This window comes from Macrobrachium rosenbergii, chromosome 17 (genome assembly GCF_040412425.1).
Source record: "Macrobrachium rosenbergii isolate ZJJX-2024 chromosome 17, ASM4041242v1, whole genome shotgun sequence".
In the NCBI taxonomy this organism is placed as follows: Eukaryota; Metazoa; Arthropoda; class Malacostraca; order Decapoda; family Palaemonidae; genus Macrobrachium; species Macrobrachium rosenbergii.
Genome location: NC_089757.1, coordinates 29,155,660 through 29,174,824, shown reverse-complemented (window position 1 = coordinate 29,174,824; position 19,165 = coordinate 29,155,660). Strand labels below are relative to the sequence as shown.

The following is a 19,165-nucleotide window of genomic DNA, read 5'->3' as shown; positions in this document are numbered from 1 at the left end:
TGTTGATAGCATGGAGTTCACTAATGTGTTTGGTGGTAGCCAATGCCACCAGGAGGAGAGTCACTTTAGTGAGGTTTTTAAGAGATACTGAGTGGAGAGGCTTGAAGGAAGAGCCTGAGAGCCACTTCAAAACCACATCTAAATTCCAGGAGACTACACCAGACTTCTCTTGCTTGAAAGTCCCAAAGGATCTGATGAGGTCGCTGAGATCCTGACTGCAGGACAGAGCCAGACCTCTATGCTTAAATACCAAACTAAGCATATACCTGTAACCTTTGATCGTAGAGGGCAACTACTTCCTGGAGGTCCTCATGTAAAGTAAAAATTCGGCTATCTGGCTTACAGACATTTCAGAAAAAGATGTTATTGTGGCTGCACAATCTTCTGAAAACTGTCCATTTGGACTGATAGAGCTTGCTAGAAGAAGCTTGTCTGCATCTAGCAATAGCGTCTGCAGCTTGTTACAAAAAAAACCTTCTCTCTGACAAGGCTCCTGACAGTCTGAACCCTGTCAGGCCAGAGCGGACAATCCTCAGTGGAACCGGAAGAAGTGGGGCTGTCTGAACAGCGACTGTTTTTGTGGAAGCAGCCTTGGGAAGCCCACTAGCAGTCACAGCAGGTCTGGAAACCATTCCTTCCTGGGCCAGAATGCGGCCACTAGTCATTGCGACGTTCTGGTGAGATGGGAACTTGCTGATCACCTCCCTGATCAACTCAAACGGAGGGAATGCATATACGTCCAGGCTTGTCCAGTCCAAAAGCATGGCACCCATCGCCCATGCGAAAGGGTCCAGCACAGGGGAGCAAAAGATAGGAAGACAGTGGTTCCTCAATGTTGCGAAGAGGTCTATGGAAGGTTTGCCCCAAAGCTTCCACAGATCAAGGCAGACTAGGGGGTCTAAGGTCCACTCCGTCGGCAGGATCTGATGGCAACGGCTTAGCTCGTCTGCCTAGACATTCAATTTTCCCGGAATGAAACGAACGATACTTGTGACTTGTTTCTGCTCTGCCCAGAGGAGGACTTTAGCTGCCTCACATGGAGTGAAGGAGTGGGTGCCTCCCTGCTTGCGGACATATGACAGAGCTGTGGTGTTGTCTGCGTAGACTGCTAGTCTTGCCCGAGACTAGTGGCGAGAAGGACTGAAGGCCAAGGTGAATAGCCTTCAGCTTTTTGACATTGATGTGCAAAGACTTCTGATCCGCTGTCCACGTCCTGAGACTCTCCGGCTCCCTAACAGGGCTCCCCATCTTAGATCTGAGGCGTTGCAATAAAATTCTAGGTTGGGGCTCAGAGGCAGAAGAGATTTCCATACTTGAAGTCTTTCTTCTGACAACCACCATCTAAGATTCTCCTTGATCTCCGACATGATGAGGAAGATGGAGTCCGACTGGGTCTTCCTGCACTAGTTTGCCTTCAGAAAAAACTGCAGAGGCCTCATGTGAAGCCTGCCCAACTTCACACTGTTCCACTGAGGCCAAAGAGCCTAGGAGACTCATCCACTGGACCACTGAGCAAGTCGAGAGAAGGAGGAACTCTCGGACAGTCTGGAAACAGGAATCGACCCTTCTGGGGGAGAGAATAACCTGAAAAGCTCGAGAGTCCAGAACCATCCCTAAATAGGGAACCCATTGTGTCGGAGTCATCTGTGATTTCTGAAAGATAATCAAAATGCCCAACTCCTGCATTAAGTGAAGAGTTTTCCTCAAGTCCTCCACGCACTGCTCCTCTGATGTGGAGCGGAGAAGTCAGAGGTCCAAGTATAGGGTTAAGTTGATCCCAAGAAGATGAAGCCATTTGCCAAGAGGTGCGAGAATCCGAGTGAAGACCTGTGGGGCTGTGGACAGGCTGAGGCACGAGGCCCGAAACTGGAGAACCTTGCCCTGAAAAACGAACCGCAGGAACTTTCTGGAGTCCGGATGGATGGGGACATGGAATTACGTGTCCTGCATGTCCAGGGTGACCATCTAGTTGCCCTGATGGAGAGAGGTTATGACTGAGTGGTTCGTTCTCCATGCAAAACTTCGATTTCACAACGTACAAATTCAGGAAGCTGACATCCAGAATGGGTCTCAAGCCCCCCCAAGTGACTTGAGGACTGCTAAAAGAGGTTGCAAGCCTGTTCCCAGGTTTCGTCCAATACTTCCTCTACTGCCCCTTTGCGAATAAGGGGCTCAACCTCCTGAGAAAGGGCCGAAAACTTGGACCCTGCCGAGTAAGCTGTCAAGGCGATCAGCGACTTAGATAATGGAGGCCTCTCTTTGAAAGGAAGGGAATAGCCTCTTCTCAGCACTTGGACTACCCAAGGTTCCTCCCCTCTGCAGCTCCATTCCTCCCAAGAGAGATGCAGTCTGACTCCAACTGGGCACAAAGGACAAAATGCTTACTTATTGGCAGCTGGCTCAAAGGATGATTTCTTGATGGGCCTTGAGGGGGGGGGGGCGCAGGTTGGTTCAAGGTCTAGGCTGAGGTCTTGATCTTCCTCCTCGAAAGGAATGAGATTGCAGAGGCAAGAAAGACTTGGCTATGACTGAGGGAGCTTCCTTCAGGTGCTTAGCAGACTGAGCCAGATCATTCATGATTGGAGAGATGGGACCTGTCTAAAGGAGAAAACAAGAGGGCAGACTTCTGCATTTTGGGGACTCCTTTTGTGGCAACAGTACCACAGCTCCAGTTTCTCCAAAATCCCCATCAAAAAAGGGGAGCGAGCTCAGCGGAATCGTCCCTGACTGCTTTGTCAGCACATGATAAAACCCCCAACCAGTCGGAAGCAAGATCTTCTGCTAGGCCTGGACAGTCTTCGATGTTTCTCACCAAAGCTCCCACAGCCCAATCAAGGAAGCTAAAAATCTCCAAGACCTTACATAGATTCCTGACAAGACGGTCAAGATCGGGCGAGGAAAACATGAGCTTAGCTGAGAATGCAAAACGATGCATTGCATCAACCAAACCGGAGAAGTCTCCTTGAGAGGAGGCAGAAACTCCAAAGGAAGGAGCCTCTCCAGTGGAATAAAAGTGGTAATTCCTCTTCAAGAGCTCAGAAGGAGGGAAGGCAAAGGTAGCTTTGCCTTGCACCTCCTTGTGGCCAACCACTCATCCACCTCTCGGACTTTCTTCAAGAAAGAGGAAAGAACTAACTTGGGGAGGCAAGCACTATCAGAAGTTCATTTCCTCATAAGGAGGGTCAAAGCAGGCGAATCTGGAGAGGCAGGCTTGAAAATATCTGGGAAGTTAGCTACGATGAACCTCAGCTTCTTCCTCATCAGACGAGATAGGTGACAAAGAGGTCTCCTTACTCTTGGAGACTGAGGATTTCTTCTTCAAGAACCCCATAAGATCCTCAAGCTGATGTCGAACTGGGGCTAAAGAGGGGTCTTCCTGAGTCGAAGTGTGTGGAAGAGATGTTGGCGCGGAAGACCGTGGCACCAAAGTAGATGTCAAGCGAGAGATCGTTTAGAAGGCAACGGGCACTTACGTAGCAGGCCTGAGTGCTTTGGAACCAAAACTGGGTGCTCAAGAGACCCGAGAGACTCTGGACTGTCCCAAGAAAACAGGTGGGGACGCGCTGAGATGGGAGGAGATGGAACAGCAACGCTGCAGGAGGGCTGAGGGCTAACACTGACCTCCTTATACTTCTTGACAGGAGGAGGGGAGCTGTCCGCCACAGTGGAGAGCCTCTTCAGAGGCTGAGAGGCAGCTAGTTTGTGCTGCTGGCACTTCCTGTCAGGAGTAGAGCCATCAAGTCTGACGACAGACGATCAGCATCAACCGAGACGCCTTTCCAGTGGCACTCTGTCACAGCCTGGGAACGGGCAACAGGCTCAACAAAACCCACTAGCCTCCCTTGGACCTCCGGTATGGCTTCTTCCCGGTGCGGGGGAGCCGGACAGGGACCTTCGTCTAGGAGCGCCGGTGGGACGGCCAGCCACCTCCTCAACATGCACAACACTGTCACTTTGCACCACCCTTGCACTAGGAACATTGGCAGCTTTCTCCACAAAAGCTCTAAAAGAAAACTACAATACTGTGTTGGACGAAAACTCAAATTTCTGGTCAAACCTAGATTCGAGGCTGGCAATGGCGTGTCGAGATAGGAAGCACGGGGATCTGGTAAAGTAGGATGGCTAAGGTTGGGAGACACAGCCCTATTTTTCGCTCTAAGGGCCGCCTTCCTCTTTCTATCCCTGTCCAGTTTGTCTAAGTGAGACTTCAACACTCTCCACTTTTGATCCCAATCCTGACATTTGGAACAAGTAAGATCTTTATTACACTCCTGCCCCCTACATTTAACACACTTAGTGTGAGAATCATAAGAAAGTTTTAATAATCTAGTTTTACAACCCCTAGTGCAATACCGAATGCCTGAAGAACTATAGTCTGATATCCTGACTAATTAGCAATAAAGTTAACCACAGCTAACAATATAACTAATAACAAAAGCCACAGAAAACCTGAATACTTAACCAAAGGCTGGAACAAATATCCAAAAAACCATGAAAAGGATTGCACAAAACCACCAAATGTTAGTTGGGAGCTGGAAGAAAACAAATTGAAGCTCTCTGCTGAGTTGTACCTATCCGTCCCAAAAGTGGGCGGGGCCTTGTCACCCACACAAGTGATGGTAGCGCCACCGCAAATTTTTAGACTGCTGTGGTAAGAAGTTTGTAGCTACGTAATTAGTTAGTAGGTCACTTATATAAAAATACAGATTCCCCTTTCTGTGTAGTGTATAAAGATATTTGGAATGAGGAGGAAGAGTAATAGTCTGGTTTAAATTATGCTAGACATAACCTATATCAACAGTAAGCCTATCCTACCCGAGACAATGCAGTAATGAAACTGAACACAAGGTTTTAGCAAGCTTTTATATCCTTAACCTAATTGATGGTTTTATATGTGAGAAATTAAAATTTGTTGGAACAAAACTGAATACTGATGAAAAATTAAGACTAAGAGCAGCAAACCAGTACATATTTGTTATTTCTCCCTCACAGCTACAAGGCTACTCTCAGTTACCCTGGTTTTCTGAAAGTTGCCACCCTCTAAGTCTCAAGGATTCTGGATAACTGGGACTTATCTGCACATAAATAGTTCAATAATTATTTTTAAACTATTTTCACCATGAATAGTTCCAACTTCAGCATTCTGTTATATTGCTTTTGCTAAATCACATAAATGAGGCCTTGTTCCATTCATAAAGAGCAGATTATGCATACACTTAACTGAGGTTAATTAATTTTGTTAGCATTCTTTCCATTAACATGTCTCAAAAATACTTTGACTTAAATTAATTGCTACACAGTAAAAACACCTTTAAAACTAAAGGTAGAAAAAATAAATCAACTACTTACGCCTAAAATGCTTGAACTTAGCATTTCCTTGTTCTTGATTTGCTCAATTTTCTGTTTCTTGGCTTCCACTGAAACATCCATCAACTGTGGCTTCCTTACAGTTCTTCCGTACTTGGTCACAGACCCAGACTGTTTAAAAAAATTCAAAATTTTCAATTATCATGCAAAGCAACAACAGAAAGTAATGCCTAATACCACAGTAACTTTTAAAACTTTACTAAAACATGATTACTAAGTGAAAGAGTTTTACATGGATATCTCTGGAAATTTATTGCACTTCTAGTCCAGCAGAAATTACTCTAACTATTAAGTGACAAGACAATGAATTCAAAGGTATTAACCATTCCTAGTTTGTCAAGGATAGTTTAACCAAACATACAGTTATATCAAGGGCCAAGGGAGAAGCTGAAAATCTGGCATGGCTCAGGGGCTCTTATTGCAGTTCCTCTGATGACCCAGGAGCCTTGGAGACTGCACAATGGATTACCATGTATCAGCAGTTGGAACTATGTTCCTTAACCCTTTAACGCCAAGCCCTATTTACAAAAACGTCTCCCGTATGCCGGGCGCGCTCGTGAGTTAGCTGCCGAAAAAAGTTTTTAAAAAAATCACAGCACGCTTTAGTTTTTAAGATTAAGAGTTCATTTTTGGCTAATTTTTTTGTCATTGCCTGAAGTTTAGTATGCAACCATCAGAAATGAAAAAATATCAATATCCTATATAAATATTGGAATATATGACAGCCAAAAAAACTAGTATATAATAATTGTATACAAATCGCTGTAAGCAAAACGGTTAAAGCAATGAGTTAATTTTTTTTTAGTTGTATTGTACACTAAATTGCGATGATTTTGGTATATAACAAATTTTAAAATCTATCAAAGCAACACATGAGAAAAGGATATCACAAAATGATGCATGAATTAACGCCGGACGAAAAAAATGTTTTTTTCAAAAATTCACCATAAATCGAAATTATTGTGCTAGAGACTTCCGTTTGTTGAAAAATGAAGCTAATTGATTGAATATTACTAGACTGTAAGTGTTTTAGCTTACAATTGCAGTTTTCGACCATTTCGCTTGAGTTAAAGTTGACTGAAAGTCGATTTTCTATTTATCGTGGATTTATATGGAAATATTTCAAAACTGATAAGCTACAACCATGAGTTATTTTCTGTTGTATTCTACGTGAAATTGCGCACATTTTCATATATAAAAACTTTATGTAACGACTAATATAAAGCGGTGCAAATATTACGACAACGAGATGAAAGAATTTCTGAGATGTTGGCAGAGTTACCAGCTACAGATTTGAGGAAAATGTTTTTAAAAAAAATTCACCATAAATCGAAAATATTGTGCTGGAGACTTCCAATTTATTGCAAAATGAAGTTAAACGATTGAATATTACTAGAATGTAAGAGTTTTAGCTTACAATTGCGTTTTACCATTTCGGTCGAGTTAAAGTTGACGAAGGTTGAAATTTTGGCAGTTATTTGATTTATGTGAAAATATTTCAAAACTGATAAAAGCTACAACCATGAGCTATTTTCTGTTGTATTCGACATGAAATTGCGCGCATTTTCATATATAAAGTTTATGTAACGACTAATGTAAAACGATGCAAAACATTACGACAACATGATGAAAGACTTTTTCGAGATGTTCGGCGAGTTACCGTGCAGATGAGGAAAAAAATTTTTTTCAGAAATTCACCATAAATCGAAATATTGTGCTAGAGACTTCCAGTTTGTTGCAAAATGAAGGTACATGATTGAATATTACTAGAATGTAAGAGTTTTAGCTTATAATTGCGTTTTTTACCATTTTGAGTCGAGTTAAAGTTGACTGAAGCTTGAAATTTTGGCAGTTACCGTGATTTATATGAAAAATTTCAAAATTGATAAAAGCTACAACCATGAGTTATTTTCTGTTGTATTCTACATGAAATTGCACACATTTCCATATATAAAACTTTATGTAACGACTAATATAAAACAGTGCAAACATTACGACAAGCGTGTGAAAGAATTTCTGGCGCATGGAAAAAGTTTTTCAAAAATTCACCATAACCGAAATATTGTGCTAGAGACTTCCAATTGGTTGCAAAATGAAGGTAAATGATTGAATATTACTAGATCGTAAGAGTTTTTAGCTTACAATTCGTTTTTTGGACCATTTAGTAGAGTCAAAGTTGACGAAGGTTGAAATTTTGAAGTTATCGTGATTTATGAAAATATTCCAAACTGATAAAAGCTACAACCATGGGTTGTATTTTGCTGTATTGTACATGAAGTGCGCACATTTTTCATATATAAACTTTACGAACGGCTAAATATAGAACAGTGCAAACATTACGACAAAATGACGAAAGAATTTATGAAATTTTCAGCTGAGTTACCGCCGTGCGTGAAAAGTTTTTTCAAAAATTCACCATAAATCAAAATATTGTGCTAGACTCTCCAATTTGTTTGCAAAATGAAGGTACATGATTGAATATTACTTAGAATGAATGAGTTTTAGCTTACAATTAGTTTTTTCAACCATTTCGATTAAGTCCAAATTGACAAGGTTGAAATTTGTAGTCGACGTGACGGGTACGTCCACTGCACCCAACAGACAATTTTAGTCAGCGTGTGATACGTCCAATAGGCGTTTAAGGGTTAAACACCACCTTAACCTTGCTCTTAGAGAACAGCAAGCTGGAATACAAAAATGACCCATCACAAAGGTCCATTCTTTGCAGAAATCTGTCTTAACAAGACCTTGAACAGCACTGCACCTTTTGAATAGCAAGTTTTCCTACAGACTGGCAGACTGGTGTGACTAAACTTCACCCTGCTCTTAGAAGAGGACAAAGATGACAATGAAGTCTCCCATGTGTTCAACTACATACTTTAACCATGAGACAGCCTGGAAGGAGGCCATGTCAACCAACTCCATGGCTTGCACTTCAGATGAGATGGAAATCCCTTTTTCCAAGTACAGCTCCAATGAGAAAACATTGTCAGCCCACAAACTTATTGGTCCCTAAAGGGAGCATTCTATCAGTCTTCAAAATGTGAAACCTCTGCTGATGAGTCAGACAGGGGAGCTTGGAAAAAGAAGTCAAAGCAAGAGAATTTCTGACCCTGATATTTTACAGTATATTAACTTGCTCCTTCAATCCTCTACCAAGCACATGTTAGGGCGACTAACAAAAAGGTCTCGTTTCAGGCACGCACCTAACTGCCCTCAACCAATGAGACTGGGGCTGAGGGAGCTGCCATAGATTCCCCCCCCCCCTGCAATTCATTACAATCATGGATGAGTTCAGTGATCTCTTGAAAAATGCCTCTTTAACAAGAGCTTCCAAGGGTCTGCAGGCATAAGACCCTCTTGTCCTAATGGGTCCCTGACAAATTATGGGGGGCCCTCTCCCAAAAAAAGGGATAAAAAGCATTAAACCAGCTTCAAGACTGCCCACAGCACAACTGCACTGAATCTATGAAACCAGCAGATCTTGACAAAGAACCATAATCTGGAGATGCTGGTGCACACAGTACGTGGTCTGCTTCATTGTTGACTTCCGTAAATGCAGAACTGGACTTGCCAAAAATGGTATTAAAGTTGGATGAGCAGCCAAACATTCTACAATATGCATGTGGGCCAGTAAACAAGCTGGGAAAAACAGGCTTGGTATCCCGAACAGAGAAGAATGATCACACAAATACCACTAGCACCAGAAGAAGAGTTCAAGAGGGGTCCTCCTTTCCTGAGAAGTCTCAATACACAGAGGAGCATGAGCCGGCTCATGGACTCCATTGTCAACTCCTAACATTCAAGGAGTCTGCCAAACCCTTCAAGAATGGGGTATTAATCACCATGTGAAGCCTACCAGGACTTCTCGGTCCGCTACCTAAGCTTCCACATATCTGAAAACAGAATAGGTGATGAAGAAGTGGAATTTGAGGACAAAGAGTAAGTTGAAGGAATGTTTATACTTCTTACCCTTGCTAAAACTTCTATTACATTGCCAGGGCACGTGCACCTGCAACCCTGGGGTTCCAGAACATGGTATAAATCTCAGGAGAGTAACAAAGGGGTTTCCTTTGGAGTCTCAGGACAGGAACATCTAGAAGTGGGCTCAGCTGAAGTAGCATCCTTTATGAATGCAAACCCAGAGGTCACAATACCTCCAACGTCTACTTGGACTGTGATGGCATACAAGGAGCAGCCAGCAACACAGGAGCAGATGTAGAAAGAAAAGTTGTAGGCTGTGTCCGTACCCGGGGAGGCAACAACTGCTCATCTGTCTCATATTAGTCAAGTCTCCTTCACCCTCCCCCCCTCAAACTACGAAGACTGGAGAGAACAAGCAGGAATAAGCCCAGGAGAAGACCAGGGCTGAAAAGTACCAAAAAGACATGGTGGAGTCAAGTGGTGTGTTACTCCAGAAACACACACACACACACATACACAAAACAGTGTTTCTTGGTCTTCTTTTCATTAGCCTCATAGTTTACACAGTGAAGGAAACCTGCCAAGATACTCCACAACAGCATGGTCAGAATAAGGTCAGAATAAGAAGATCCAAAGTTAACGGGTATCACAAAGTACTTTTGCTCTGAATACTACTGCTATTCAAACACACACTAACTTCTAAGTTGAACAGCCTTCCATTGTTCTTTAAAACAAAAATCAAAAGCAAGTCCAAAATACATGCTGTATCAAAATAATTCCAATGACCTGAAAGAAAGTGGGTCCACAGCAGCAGAGGCATCTGTTCTCTCAAACAGAATAGTCAACGAAAAAGTTAGCTAATAAACCTCGTTGTTAAGAAGCTTTATACAACTGATTTTAGCTGCCACTGGGAATGCTATAATCATCTAAAGAGTTTGGGTTTATACACTCATAGGAGCAACTAAGGTTTACACATTTCTAAGCATAAAGCATGAGCCGGCTCATGGACTCCATTGTCAACTCCTAACATTCAAGGAGTCTGCCAAACCCTTCAAGAATGGGGTATTAATCACCATGTAGAACCAGGACTTCTGGTCCGCTACTAAGCTTCCACATATCTGAAAAACAGAATAGGTGGGGATGAAGAAGTGGAATTTGAGGACAAAGAGTAAGTTGAAGGAATGTTTATACTTCCACCCTTGCTAAAACTTCTATTACATTGCCAGGGCACGTGCACCTGCAACCCTGGGGTTCCAGAACATGGTATAAATCTCAGGAGAGTAACAAAGGAGTTTCCTTTGGAGTCTCAAGACAGGCACGCACCTAACTGCCCTCAACCAATGAGACTGGGGCTGAGGGAGCTGCCATAGAAAGAAAGTGGGTCCACAGCAGCAGAGGCATCTGTTCTCTCAAACAGAATAGTCAACGAAAAAGTTAGCTAATAAACCTCATTGTTAAGAAGCTTTATACAACTGATTTTAGCTGCCACTGGGAATGCTATAATCATCTAAAGAGTTTGGGTTTATACACTCATAGGAGCAACTAAGGTTTACACATTTCTAAGCATAAAGCCCTTTCCCTGTTTTCACAATTATTGTGCTGCACACCATAAGAAAAGGAATTCACAGCAGCTACATGAAAAGATATATTGTCCTGTATTCCTGTTGTCATGGGTGCTATTTTTTTTTTCATAAAATAAGCATTGGAAATTTGCTGTGCATCCTAGAGGCTGAGTGTTACATTTTCTTAGGCATAACCTAACCCGATACTAGGGTTATCTTTACTAGAAAAGTAATCAGATTTCCTGTATGACCTCTGATTGAACAATATAAATTACAGTAAAAAAATCAAACAAACAAAATTATAGTTAAAATAGCAAACAAACAAAAATATATACATGATCACAAAGGTTCATTCTGGTATCAGTAAACCTGACTACAGCAAGACTACTGAAATAAAACATGTTCATGTGTCACTTTTACAAATGGCAGCATTATGCAAAATATTTCAGGTTTTGAAAATTAAAATGTTTTTCTTATTTGTAATATTTGTAGTGAGGAATTTTTTCTTGATTTTGTTCTACCTGGGGTGTCATGTGTGTGTGTTGTGATTTTAAAAAGTGTTACTGTGCAATACACTGTTATTCCAAGTTTCTAACATTTCCTTTTATTATTTTTTCTCTTTAAGATTAAATAAAAAATGGCTACTTAAGCCTACTGTACATCCAATACTAATTGTAAAAAGACTTGTAAAAAACATCTGTATGAATAATTCAGGATAGGATCAAGCAAGTTATACGCTGTTTTGGACTATACGCTGTTTTAGACTATGTGTAAATAAATACATCTAGTAACATTATTGCTAAAAAAAAATTGTTTACATTGGTTCATGGGCGATTTAATTTATCACTTGTATGGCAGAATGACAAATTATAAAAAAAATGTAAAAAAGTCTATCAATGATCCTGGATAGGATCAAGTTTGAATTATATAGTTTTGGACTGTTTTATGTGTAAGTAAACATATCTTGAAATGTTATTGCTAAAAAAAAGTTCAGATTGGTTCACTGACAATTTTGTTCATCGCTTTTACGGCACTGTGAACAACGAATTGTAAAAGAGCATGTCTATAAAACTGTGAAAAAAATTAATCCAAAAATAACTGTCACCCACTAAAATATCCCAATCTCTCTACAGGCCATGTCAGAGAAAACAGGTTATGATGATATAGGGACAACTTGCTCAAGATGGCCAGATTCTCAGGATTTTTTAAAATCCAAAAATTTGTTTTGCCATTTTCTCAAAACTTAAGTTTTTCAAAACTAAATGCCTGTTTCTTCAAGAAGACTGAACCAATTCAATGAAACTTTTACAGTATAGTATAACTATATATCTTTATTCTGTCGTCGGGAAAATCACTTTTCTGTGCACCTTTTAATTTTGCATATTAATTTTGAAAAGTGACATCATGATTTTTTCAACTGCACAACAAATGAACTTATGAGGTCGAATTTCTAAATTTCCTCACGAGAATTTTCATTATTAGTTGTAGAATAAGTGGTAAAAATTTGAACCAAATCCCTTCAATCGTAAGGTAGAAACAGTCATTTACTTTATAATGGGGCCTTATGGCGTCAGCACTCCTCTTAAGCATTTCAGCTTGCTGATATGTCAACTTCAGAAAAGGTTACCAATCATTAAAATCAATGAATATGAAAAAACACAAAGCATTTTTCAAATACAGTAAAAACACTACAAAAATCAATATGCTGTAGTAGCTGAAGCCACAGTACTTTAATGTATCAAGAGAGTTCAATGCATGCACCAACCAAAACACAGCCATCAACTAGTGATAATGCAACCTTACTGAGGTGTATTTTTCTTTTTCAAAATCTTTTTAGTAAAAACTGGGTTGCATTTTTGAGATCAGAGCACCTACAAAGCCATAAAACAAGGTAAGCAGAGAATTAAATTAATTTTATATTCTATTCAGTTCTCTGCTAATTCACCACCTTCCTTCAGCCTAAAATTTACTAGTTAAAATATCAGCAAAAAGTAATGAAAATTTAAAATACATACCTCCTCCTCTTTCGATGATGATGATGTACACTTTTTGGAAGACTCAGGCGACTTTCTACTCTTGGGGGGAGATGTACTCACCACTGCAGTTGTTTTACCACTCTTTGGTGTGCTCAGGGCATTTACAGGAGCCACAACACAATCCTTACTTTTAGGCACCACAGGAGATTTTGCTGACTTGCTAGTAGAAAGAACTGGCACAACGGCATCATGCATAGTACTCCTCAGCCTTCTCACAGAAGTAACTGGAGGCACTATTGAGGGTTCATTACTCTGCTTTGCTGTATTATCATCATCATCAACTGGGGCAATACTTGAATTTTCCTTTGAAATTTCCACTTTTGAGTCTACATCAACTAAATCTTCTTTTGCAGATTCTGTTGACACAGACTCTGTCAAAACTGATGACTCATTTGATTCTTTTTCTAGGCAGGCAGTATTTTTAGCAGATCGAACTCTCGAGTTTTTCTTTTTGGGTAGCAAAGAATTCTTAATTTTCCACACGTCAGACCGTCTTCGTAACATTCTTTCAGAAGAAAAATTAATTGGTGGTTCATTTTCTCTAAGAAGAGAGAGTTCACTACGTCTAGGTATGCTCAGTCTCCTCTGTTTTTCAGCTTGTTTAATCTTTTCAACATCATCTTCCAAACTACCTTTCAGCTCCTCCTCCTCCACTTTATCAAATTTTCCTTGATTATCCACCCATACATCTGCTTTCACTTCCTTTTTCTGCAAAGATTTTCCTTTATGGTGAGTCTTGGTCTCACTTTTTGGTGAGGTTTTCTCTTCTTTAGATGGGCCTCTTAAATCTAGATTAACATAACCAACAGCCTCACCAGATACCACATTTTTGCTTAAATTATTTTGTACTATATCATTATCACCTTTGGCTGCTGACAACTGTGTATTTCTGAAAATATTTACATCAACCTGAAAATCTTTGTCTGGGCTAGATTCTGTACAATTCAAGTTCCCATTATGAATAACATCATTCATTACTTCATCTACCTTACTTTTGCTTTTACTATCACTTTTGCAGAGTTTTGTTTTCTGTTCAGGACTTGTGGTCTTACCACTTCCTGTTACACTCTTAGATTTTTTTGGACTAGTTGTAGAAGTTATTTTCCTCAACTCATTGAAATTTATGGTACCAAAGAAAAAGCCATCTTCAGTTTTGCGCTTCCTTGTTCTACCATAGCGACTTGTTGCTGCTGTCAGAAACTCTTCCTTAAAGGCCTGCTTCAACTCTTGATCTGAAACAATGCCCACATCATTTGTCTCTACAATTTTAGGCTGCCTGTTCTTAACAGGTTTAGCCTCAGTTTGCAATCCATTTATGGATTCCTTTTGCTCGCACTTTTTGGGAGATTTGTGTGAATCATTCATTTCTGACTCTAGTGTTTCTGCCGCATCTAGAAATTCCTGATTGGTTATTTTGTAAAAATCTAATTTTGGTGCAGGGTGCTGTATAGGTGGCGGTGGATTTGAGGGAGGAGACAAAGATGAAGGTGGTTGGGAAGGTGAAAGAGATGGAGAAGGAGCCATTTCTGGACGATATGTGGTAAGATTACCATATTCGTCAAAACACAATACTGAATCTGAAGATAAACTTTTAGTAGGCTTCTCATCCGGTATTAAATTTGTGTTTTTTATCTCTTCCTGGCTCTCTGGTACTGATGGATCCTCCTCATTGGATTCTGTTTCACTCTCCGATGAACCTTGATCAGCATTAACTGCACTCTCACTATCACTTCCCCACATGTCTAGATCTTCATTTCCACGCTGTGAAGGTTGCCATCCAGTTAGACTTTTTTCTATAGGTTCTGCATTGTGAATCAACTCAGCCTGACCCTTTGAAACAGCACAATTATCCTCATCTTCCTCATCCTCATCAAGGTCATCATCCACCTCGTCATCATCCTCATCATCTGTTCCTTCAGCATCCTCCTCACTTGCTGACCATTCCTGGCCAGCAGGTTTCTCCATGTCTGAAGCATCATCACTCTCCTGTCCTGAGTCATGCTGTGGAGTTTCCTGTTCTTCTGATGACATTACACACTGAGGTAACTCTGTATTTTGTGGAATACTATTATAGCTCCCAGAGATGCTGGAAGGTAACATCAAGTTGTTGTAACCCAGAGGCTGATCTGATATGGCTTCGTCCATGGGCCCATCAGGAATACTGTCATCAGGAAAACCTGCCAATAGACAAAATTAACATGCTTTCTTTTAGCACTTTATCTCTACATATAAAGGTAACAAAATAAAGGATAACTTTATAATCAAAGTTTCATTAGACCAGATAAAAAATTCAAAACCTTTCCTCACCTAAACAATAGACCAATATTAGAAAATACATATGCAATTGACTAAAAATTTTACATACACTTCGAAATAAAGCAGTTATATGAAACAAGACCAAAAGGTCACTGACACTGACATGTGAAGTAAAGGGATAAGAAAAATTACCTACTGGAAAAGATATCATAAATAGGTACCGAGCTTGCAGAAGAGAAAAAAGCAGAAGAGGAAGAAGAAACTGAAGAAGAGCCAGAGCAAAAGTTTACAACAAAGACAACGGCAGAGGCATTTTCCTCAAATGGACATGGTATGAAACTGTTCAGTAAAATGGAAGTGAATTTGGAAGGTTGCTAAAGCTGACAGAGGACTTCAAGACGTTCTTGCATGTTACATAGTCATTTACGAAGAACAAATAAATGGACTGCAAGCTACAATGGATGCCTTCCTTAAGAAAACCACTCCAGTGTCATCCCTTTCCACCACACCTTCCACCATATTTGAGCCTCAACCCTCTACGTCTTGTGAACTAACAACCAAAGAAATAACAGCTGAAGAGAAGTGAATTGATGAACCTCCTGGTTTACCATAGCCATCCTCCTATTCTGATATTTACTAGTTCAATGTGGCCATCCACAGCCTGACACCGTTCAAGCATGCCAACGACAGACCGAACCTGGGTGAGAACAGTACATGTCCGATTCTTGTTTGTGTTATGCAATTTCTCTGTACTGTATTATCATAAGCCAATCTACACTGAACCTCAAGAATTAGCTGATATTAATAATTAAAAATAAAAAGAATTTACAGTACTGTACAGTACAGTACCATGTATGTATAGAGTACAGTAAACCCCCCGTATTCACGTTCTCATGGTTCGCGGACTCAAGCATTCGCAGGTTTCTCTGTGGAACATATCAGCCATCATTCTCGGAAAAATTCGCCCCATTCGGTATTTTTCACTGAGAAATATTCACTAATTACTGTATTTTCATATAATTTTCATGAATAATGCACTTTTGTGATAAAACTATTAAAAAACTCAGGTATATGCATTTTTACAGGGTTTTCCTGTGTTTAAACTATCAAAATGGGCAGTTGTAAGTGTTTTTAGAGGAGTTTTAAGTATTCGCGGATTTTAGCTATTTGCGGGGGGGTGTAGGACGCATCCCCCGCGAATATGGGGGTTCACTGTACACTGTATCGTGTACGCTGGGATACTGTTTATGTATAGATAATAGAGTATGGTGTAGGCTAGGCTGCCTCTGACATATGATATTTTCAGCTAATAATGGGTCCATTGTAACACATCCCCATCTTAAGTAAGGGACTACCTGTGGATGAAACCTATCCATATGGAACAAGCCCACAAGGGCCAATGACTTGAAATTCAAGCTTCCAAAGAATATGGTGTTCATTAGGAAGAGGTCAGAAGTAGTAAAGGGAAATAAAGATAGAAATCTCACTTATTAAAAAAGAAAAAAAATTAATAAATTAATAAATAGATAAAAATGTATTCAAATGCAAGGGGAATAGTATTAGGGTAGTAATGCACTGCACCTTCGGTTGAATTTCTGAAGTTCCAATTGCATGGCATCCTCTGGGAGGCTGTTCCACAGTCCAACGGTGTGAGGAATAAAGGACCTCTGGAACTGAGAAGTTCAAGAGCGAGGCACATTTGCTGCATATTGGTGCTGCTGTTCAGCAAATCTGGTTGCTCTCAGCAAGCAAAGGTGATCAAGAATCAACTGTGAAAGATTTCTATAAAAGTGACAAACAAAAGACCATCCGTCGATAGTCCAAATCATAACTGCTACTATTTGGAAATAGAAACCTATCACCACAAACAACTCTATCTAAAAGAGGTATATCTCTGGCAGAAGCAGACATCCACACCAGAGAACAGTATTCTAGTAAAGGAAGTACAAATAACCTTAAACAGGCTTCACTGATTTTATCAATTATAAATACATGAGGTCTTATAAACAATACCTAACTTTCGTGGGGCATTTGCTGAAACTTTCATTAGATGTTTCTCAAAAGTTAGACCAAGAACAGTTGAAGCTTCACTCATTCAGCAAAGTTCCATCCACCTGAAGGGGAGGATGGGGTGGGAAGTCTGTATGAGATCTGCTAATCAAGTGTTTTCATTTTATTGGAGTTCAGCCCCATAACCACTGACTACACCATTCACTGATCCAGTCCATGTCCCGATTAAGGGTGATGGCAGCTTCATTTCTCATACGTGGAGACTACTACACCCACAAGTGTAGCATCATCAGCATAATGAAGTAATCTTGTTTTCCAGGCCAACAACCATATCACTTATATATACTAATAAAAATAACAGTGGACCAAGAACACTGCCCTATGGAACTCCAGACACAATAGGTCTTGGTTCACTAAAGATCCCATCCACAGCAACTTGCAGCTGCCTACCTGTAAGGAAATCTTGAAGTAATCCCAAAACATATCCACCCACTCCAAGATTCAGACGATTATAAATAAGAGCCTTGTGATTTACTAAATCGAAAGCAGCACTAAAACCTATTTGAATTACTCTGCACTCAAAACCCTTGTCTGGGTTCCCTTGCAAATGGCATGTCAAGTCTAAAGAGCATCACTAGTACCTAACTGCCTCCTGTTTGCATACCGACTATCAGCTAACAATCGTTTAGATTCCACACTTATATATAGGCTTAAAAGTAAGTTTTTCAGCAACTCTGGAAGGGAGAACAGAGATCAGCCTGTGGTTACTGCAGTCTGCAGATACGCATCTCTTTGGAACAGACACTGTATTACTAAGCTTGCACTCATCCGCAAAGATACTACTTCAACATAAAGCTCTATAAAATCTACTAATCTTGGGAGACAACACCCTAGAAATTTAAAAAAAAGAAAGGGATGAAACCAGCAGGATCTTCTCCACCCCAGCTTTCAAGATTATCCAGCTTTTTCTTAACATCCCCAGAGCAAAATGCAAATTTTGTAAGAATAGGTTAAGGATGACAAGTATCAGGGAGAGGGACATCCTCAGCTGATTGCTTAGCTTCAAAAGCCAGAGCCAAAGGTTCATGAAAAATAGGAGAAAAGGCAGATCTACACTTTCTCAAGCTATTTGCCTCCCTTATGTTATTATGTCAATGAAACCTAAGCATTAAGTCCTTTGACCAATCTCTACATTCCTCACACCTACTCTCAAGATCACAATCTATCTGGCTGAGGCTAGCACATTGAGTTTAATTCATATTAAACATTCTGCTAACACAGTATCTGTAGAATCTGACATTCTTAGCCTTACTTTCTGGGGAAAACATCCTAGGAAAAACAAATGTACAATACTGTCAAAGACAGCAAACCGCCAAAACAATGTAGTCAACCCCCGGTATTTGCGAGGGATGAGTACCACTAGCCCCCGTGAATAGCTAAAATCCGCGAATACTTAAAACCCCTCTAATATGCTTACAAATGCCTATTTTGATTGTTAAAAAAAAAAAAAAAAAAAAAAAAAAAGCTTATACCTGAATATTTTAATAGTTTTATCACAAAAAGTGCATTTAGTCACGAAATTGATATGAAAATACAGTAATCTGTATTTTCTGCAAATAATGTTCCATAAAAAAATCCGCAAATAGGCAAGTCCACGAATCTGGAACCGCAAATACGCGGGGGTTGACTGCAACACCAAATACCAATGGCCAACCTTGTTAGCGCTATGGAGGATCCTGGCAAGAGGTAAAGCATTAAAAACACACCTGGTAGAGAACAGGTGAACTAGACAGCCATCCATGTCAGCCCAGCAATATTCTTTTTTTATTTTTAAAGCTGATGCACCTGTTGGCACTAAGATATAACTACAGGGTATTTTTAACAGTAGGTAAAATTCATATCAAATAAAGGAGCTTCTAGAAAATAGGAAAGGACATTAGGGATATGGTTAGGTATATGGATAACAGAAGATGGAGACAGAGAAAGAGTTTAGAAATATACACAAAAGTG

The 19,165-nt window shown here is 40.2% G+C and overlaps 1 protein-coding gene across 6 annotated transcripts in view; it reads right to left on the bottom strand.

Moving 5' to 3' along the window:
* NSD (Nuclear receptor binding SET domain protein) overlaps nucleotides 1-19,165 on the bottom strand; it is an 87,616-nt gene that overhangs the window by 61,504 nt on the left and 6,947 nt on the right. For all 6 annotated transcript variants that reach the window (XR_010855857.1, XM_067119773.1, XM_067119775.1 and 3 more), the window contains 2 exons: nucleotides 12,869-15,066; nucleotides 5,350-5,478 (listed from right to left, as the gene is read on the bottom strand). Coding sequence is in view for 5 of the 6 variants with exons in the window: in XM_067119773.1 (XP_066975874.1) it covers nucleotides 5,350-5,478; nucleotides 12,869-15,066 (2,327 nt within the window). In the remaining variant the exon portion in view is untranslated. The remainder of the gene's footprint in view (nucleotides 1-5,349; nucleotides 5,479-12,868; nucleotides 15,067-19,165) is intronic.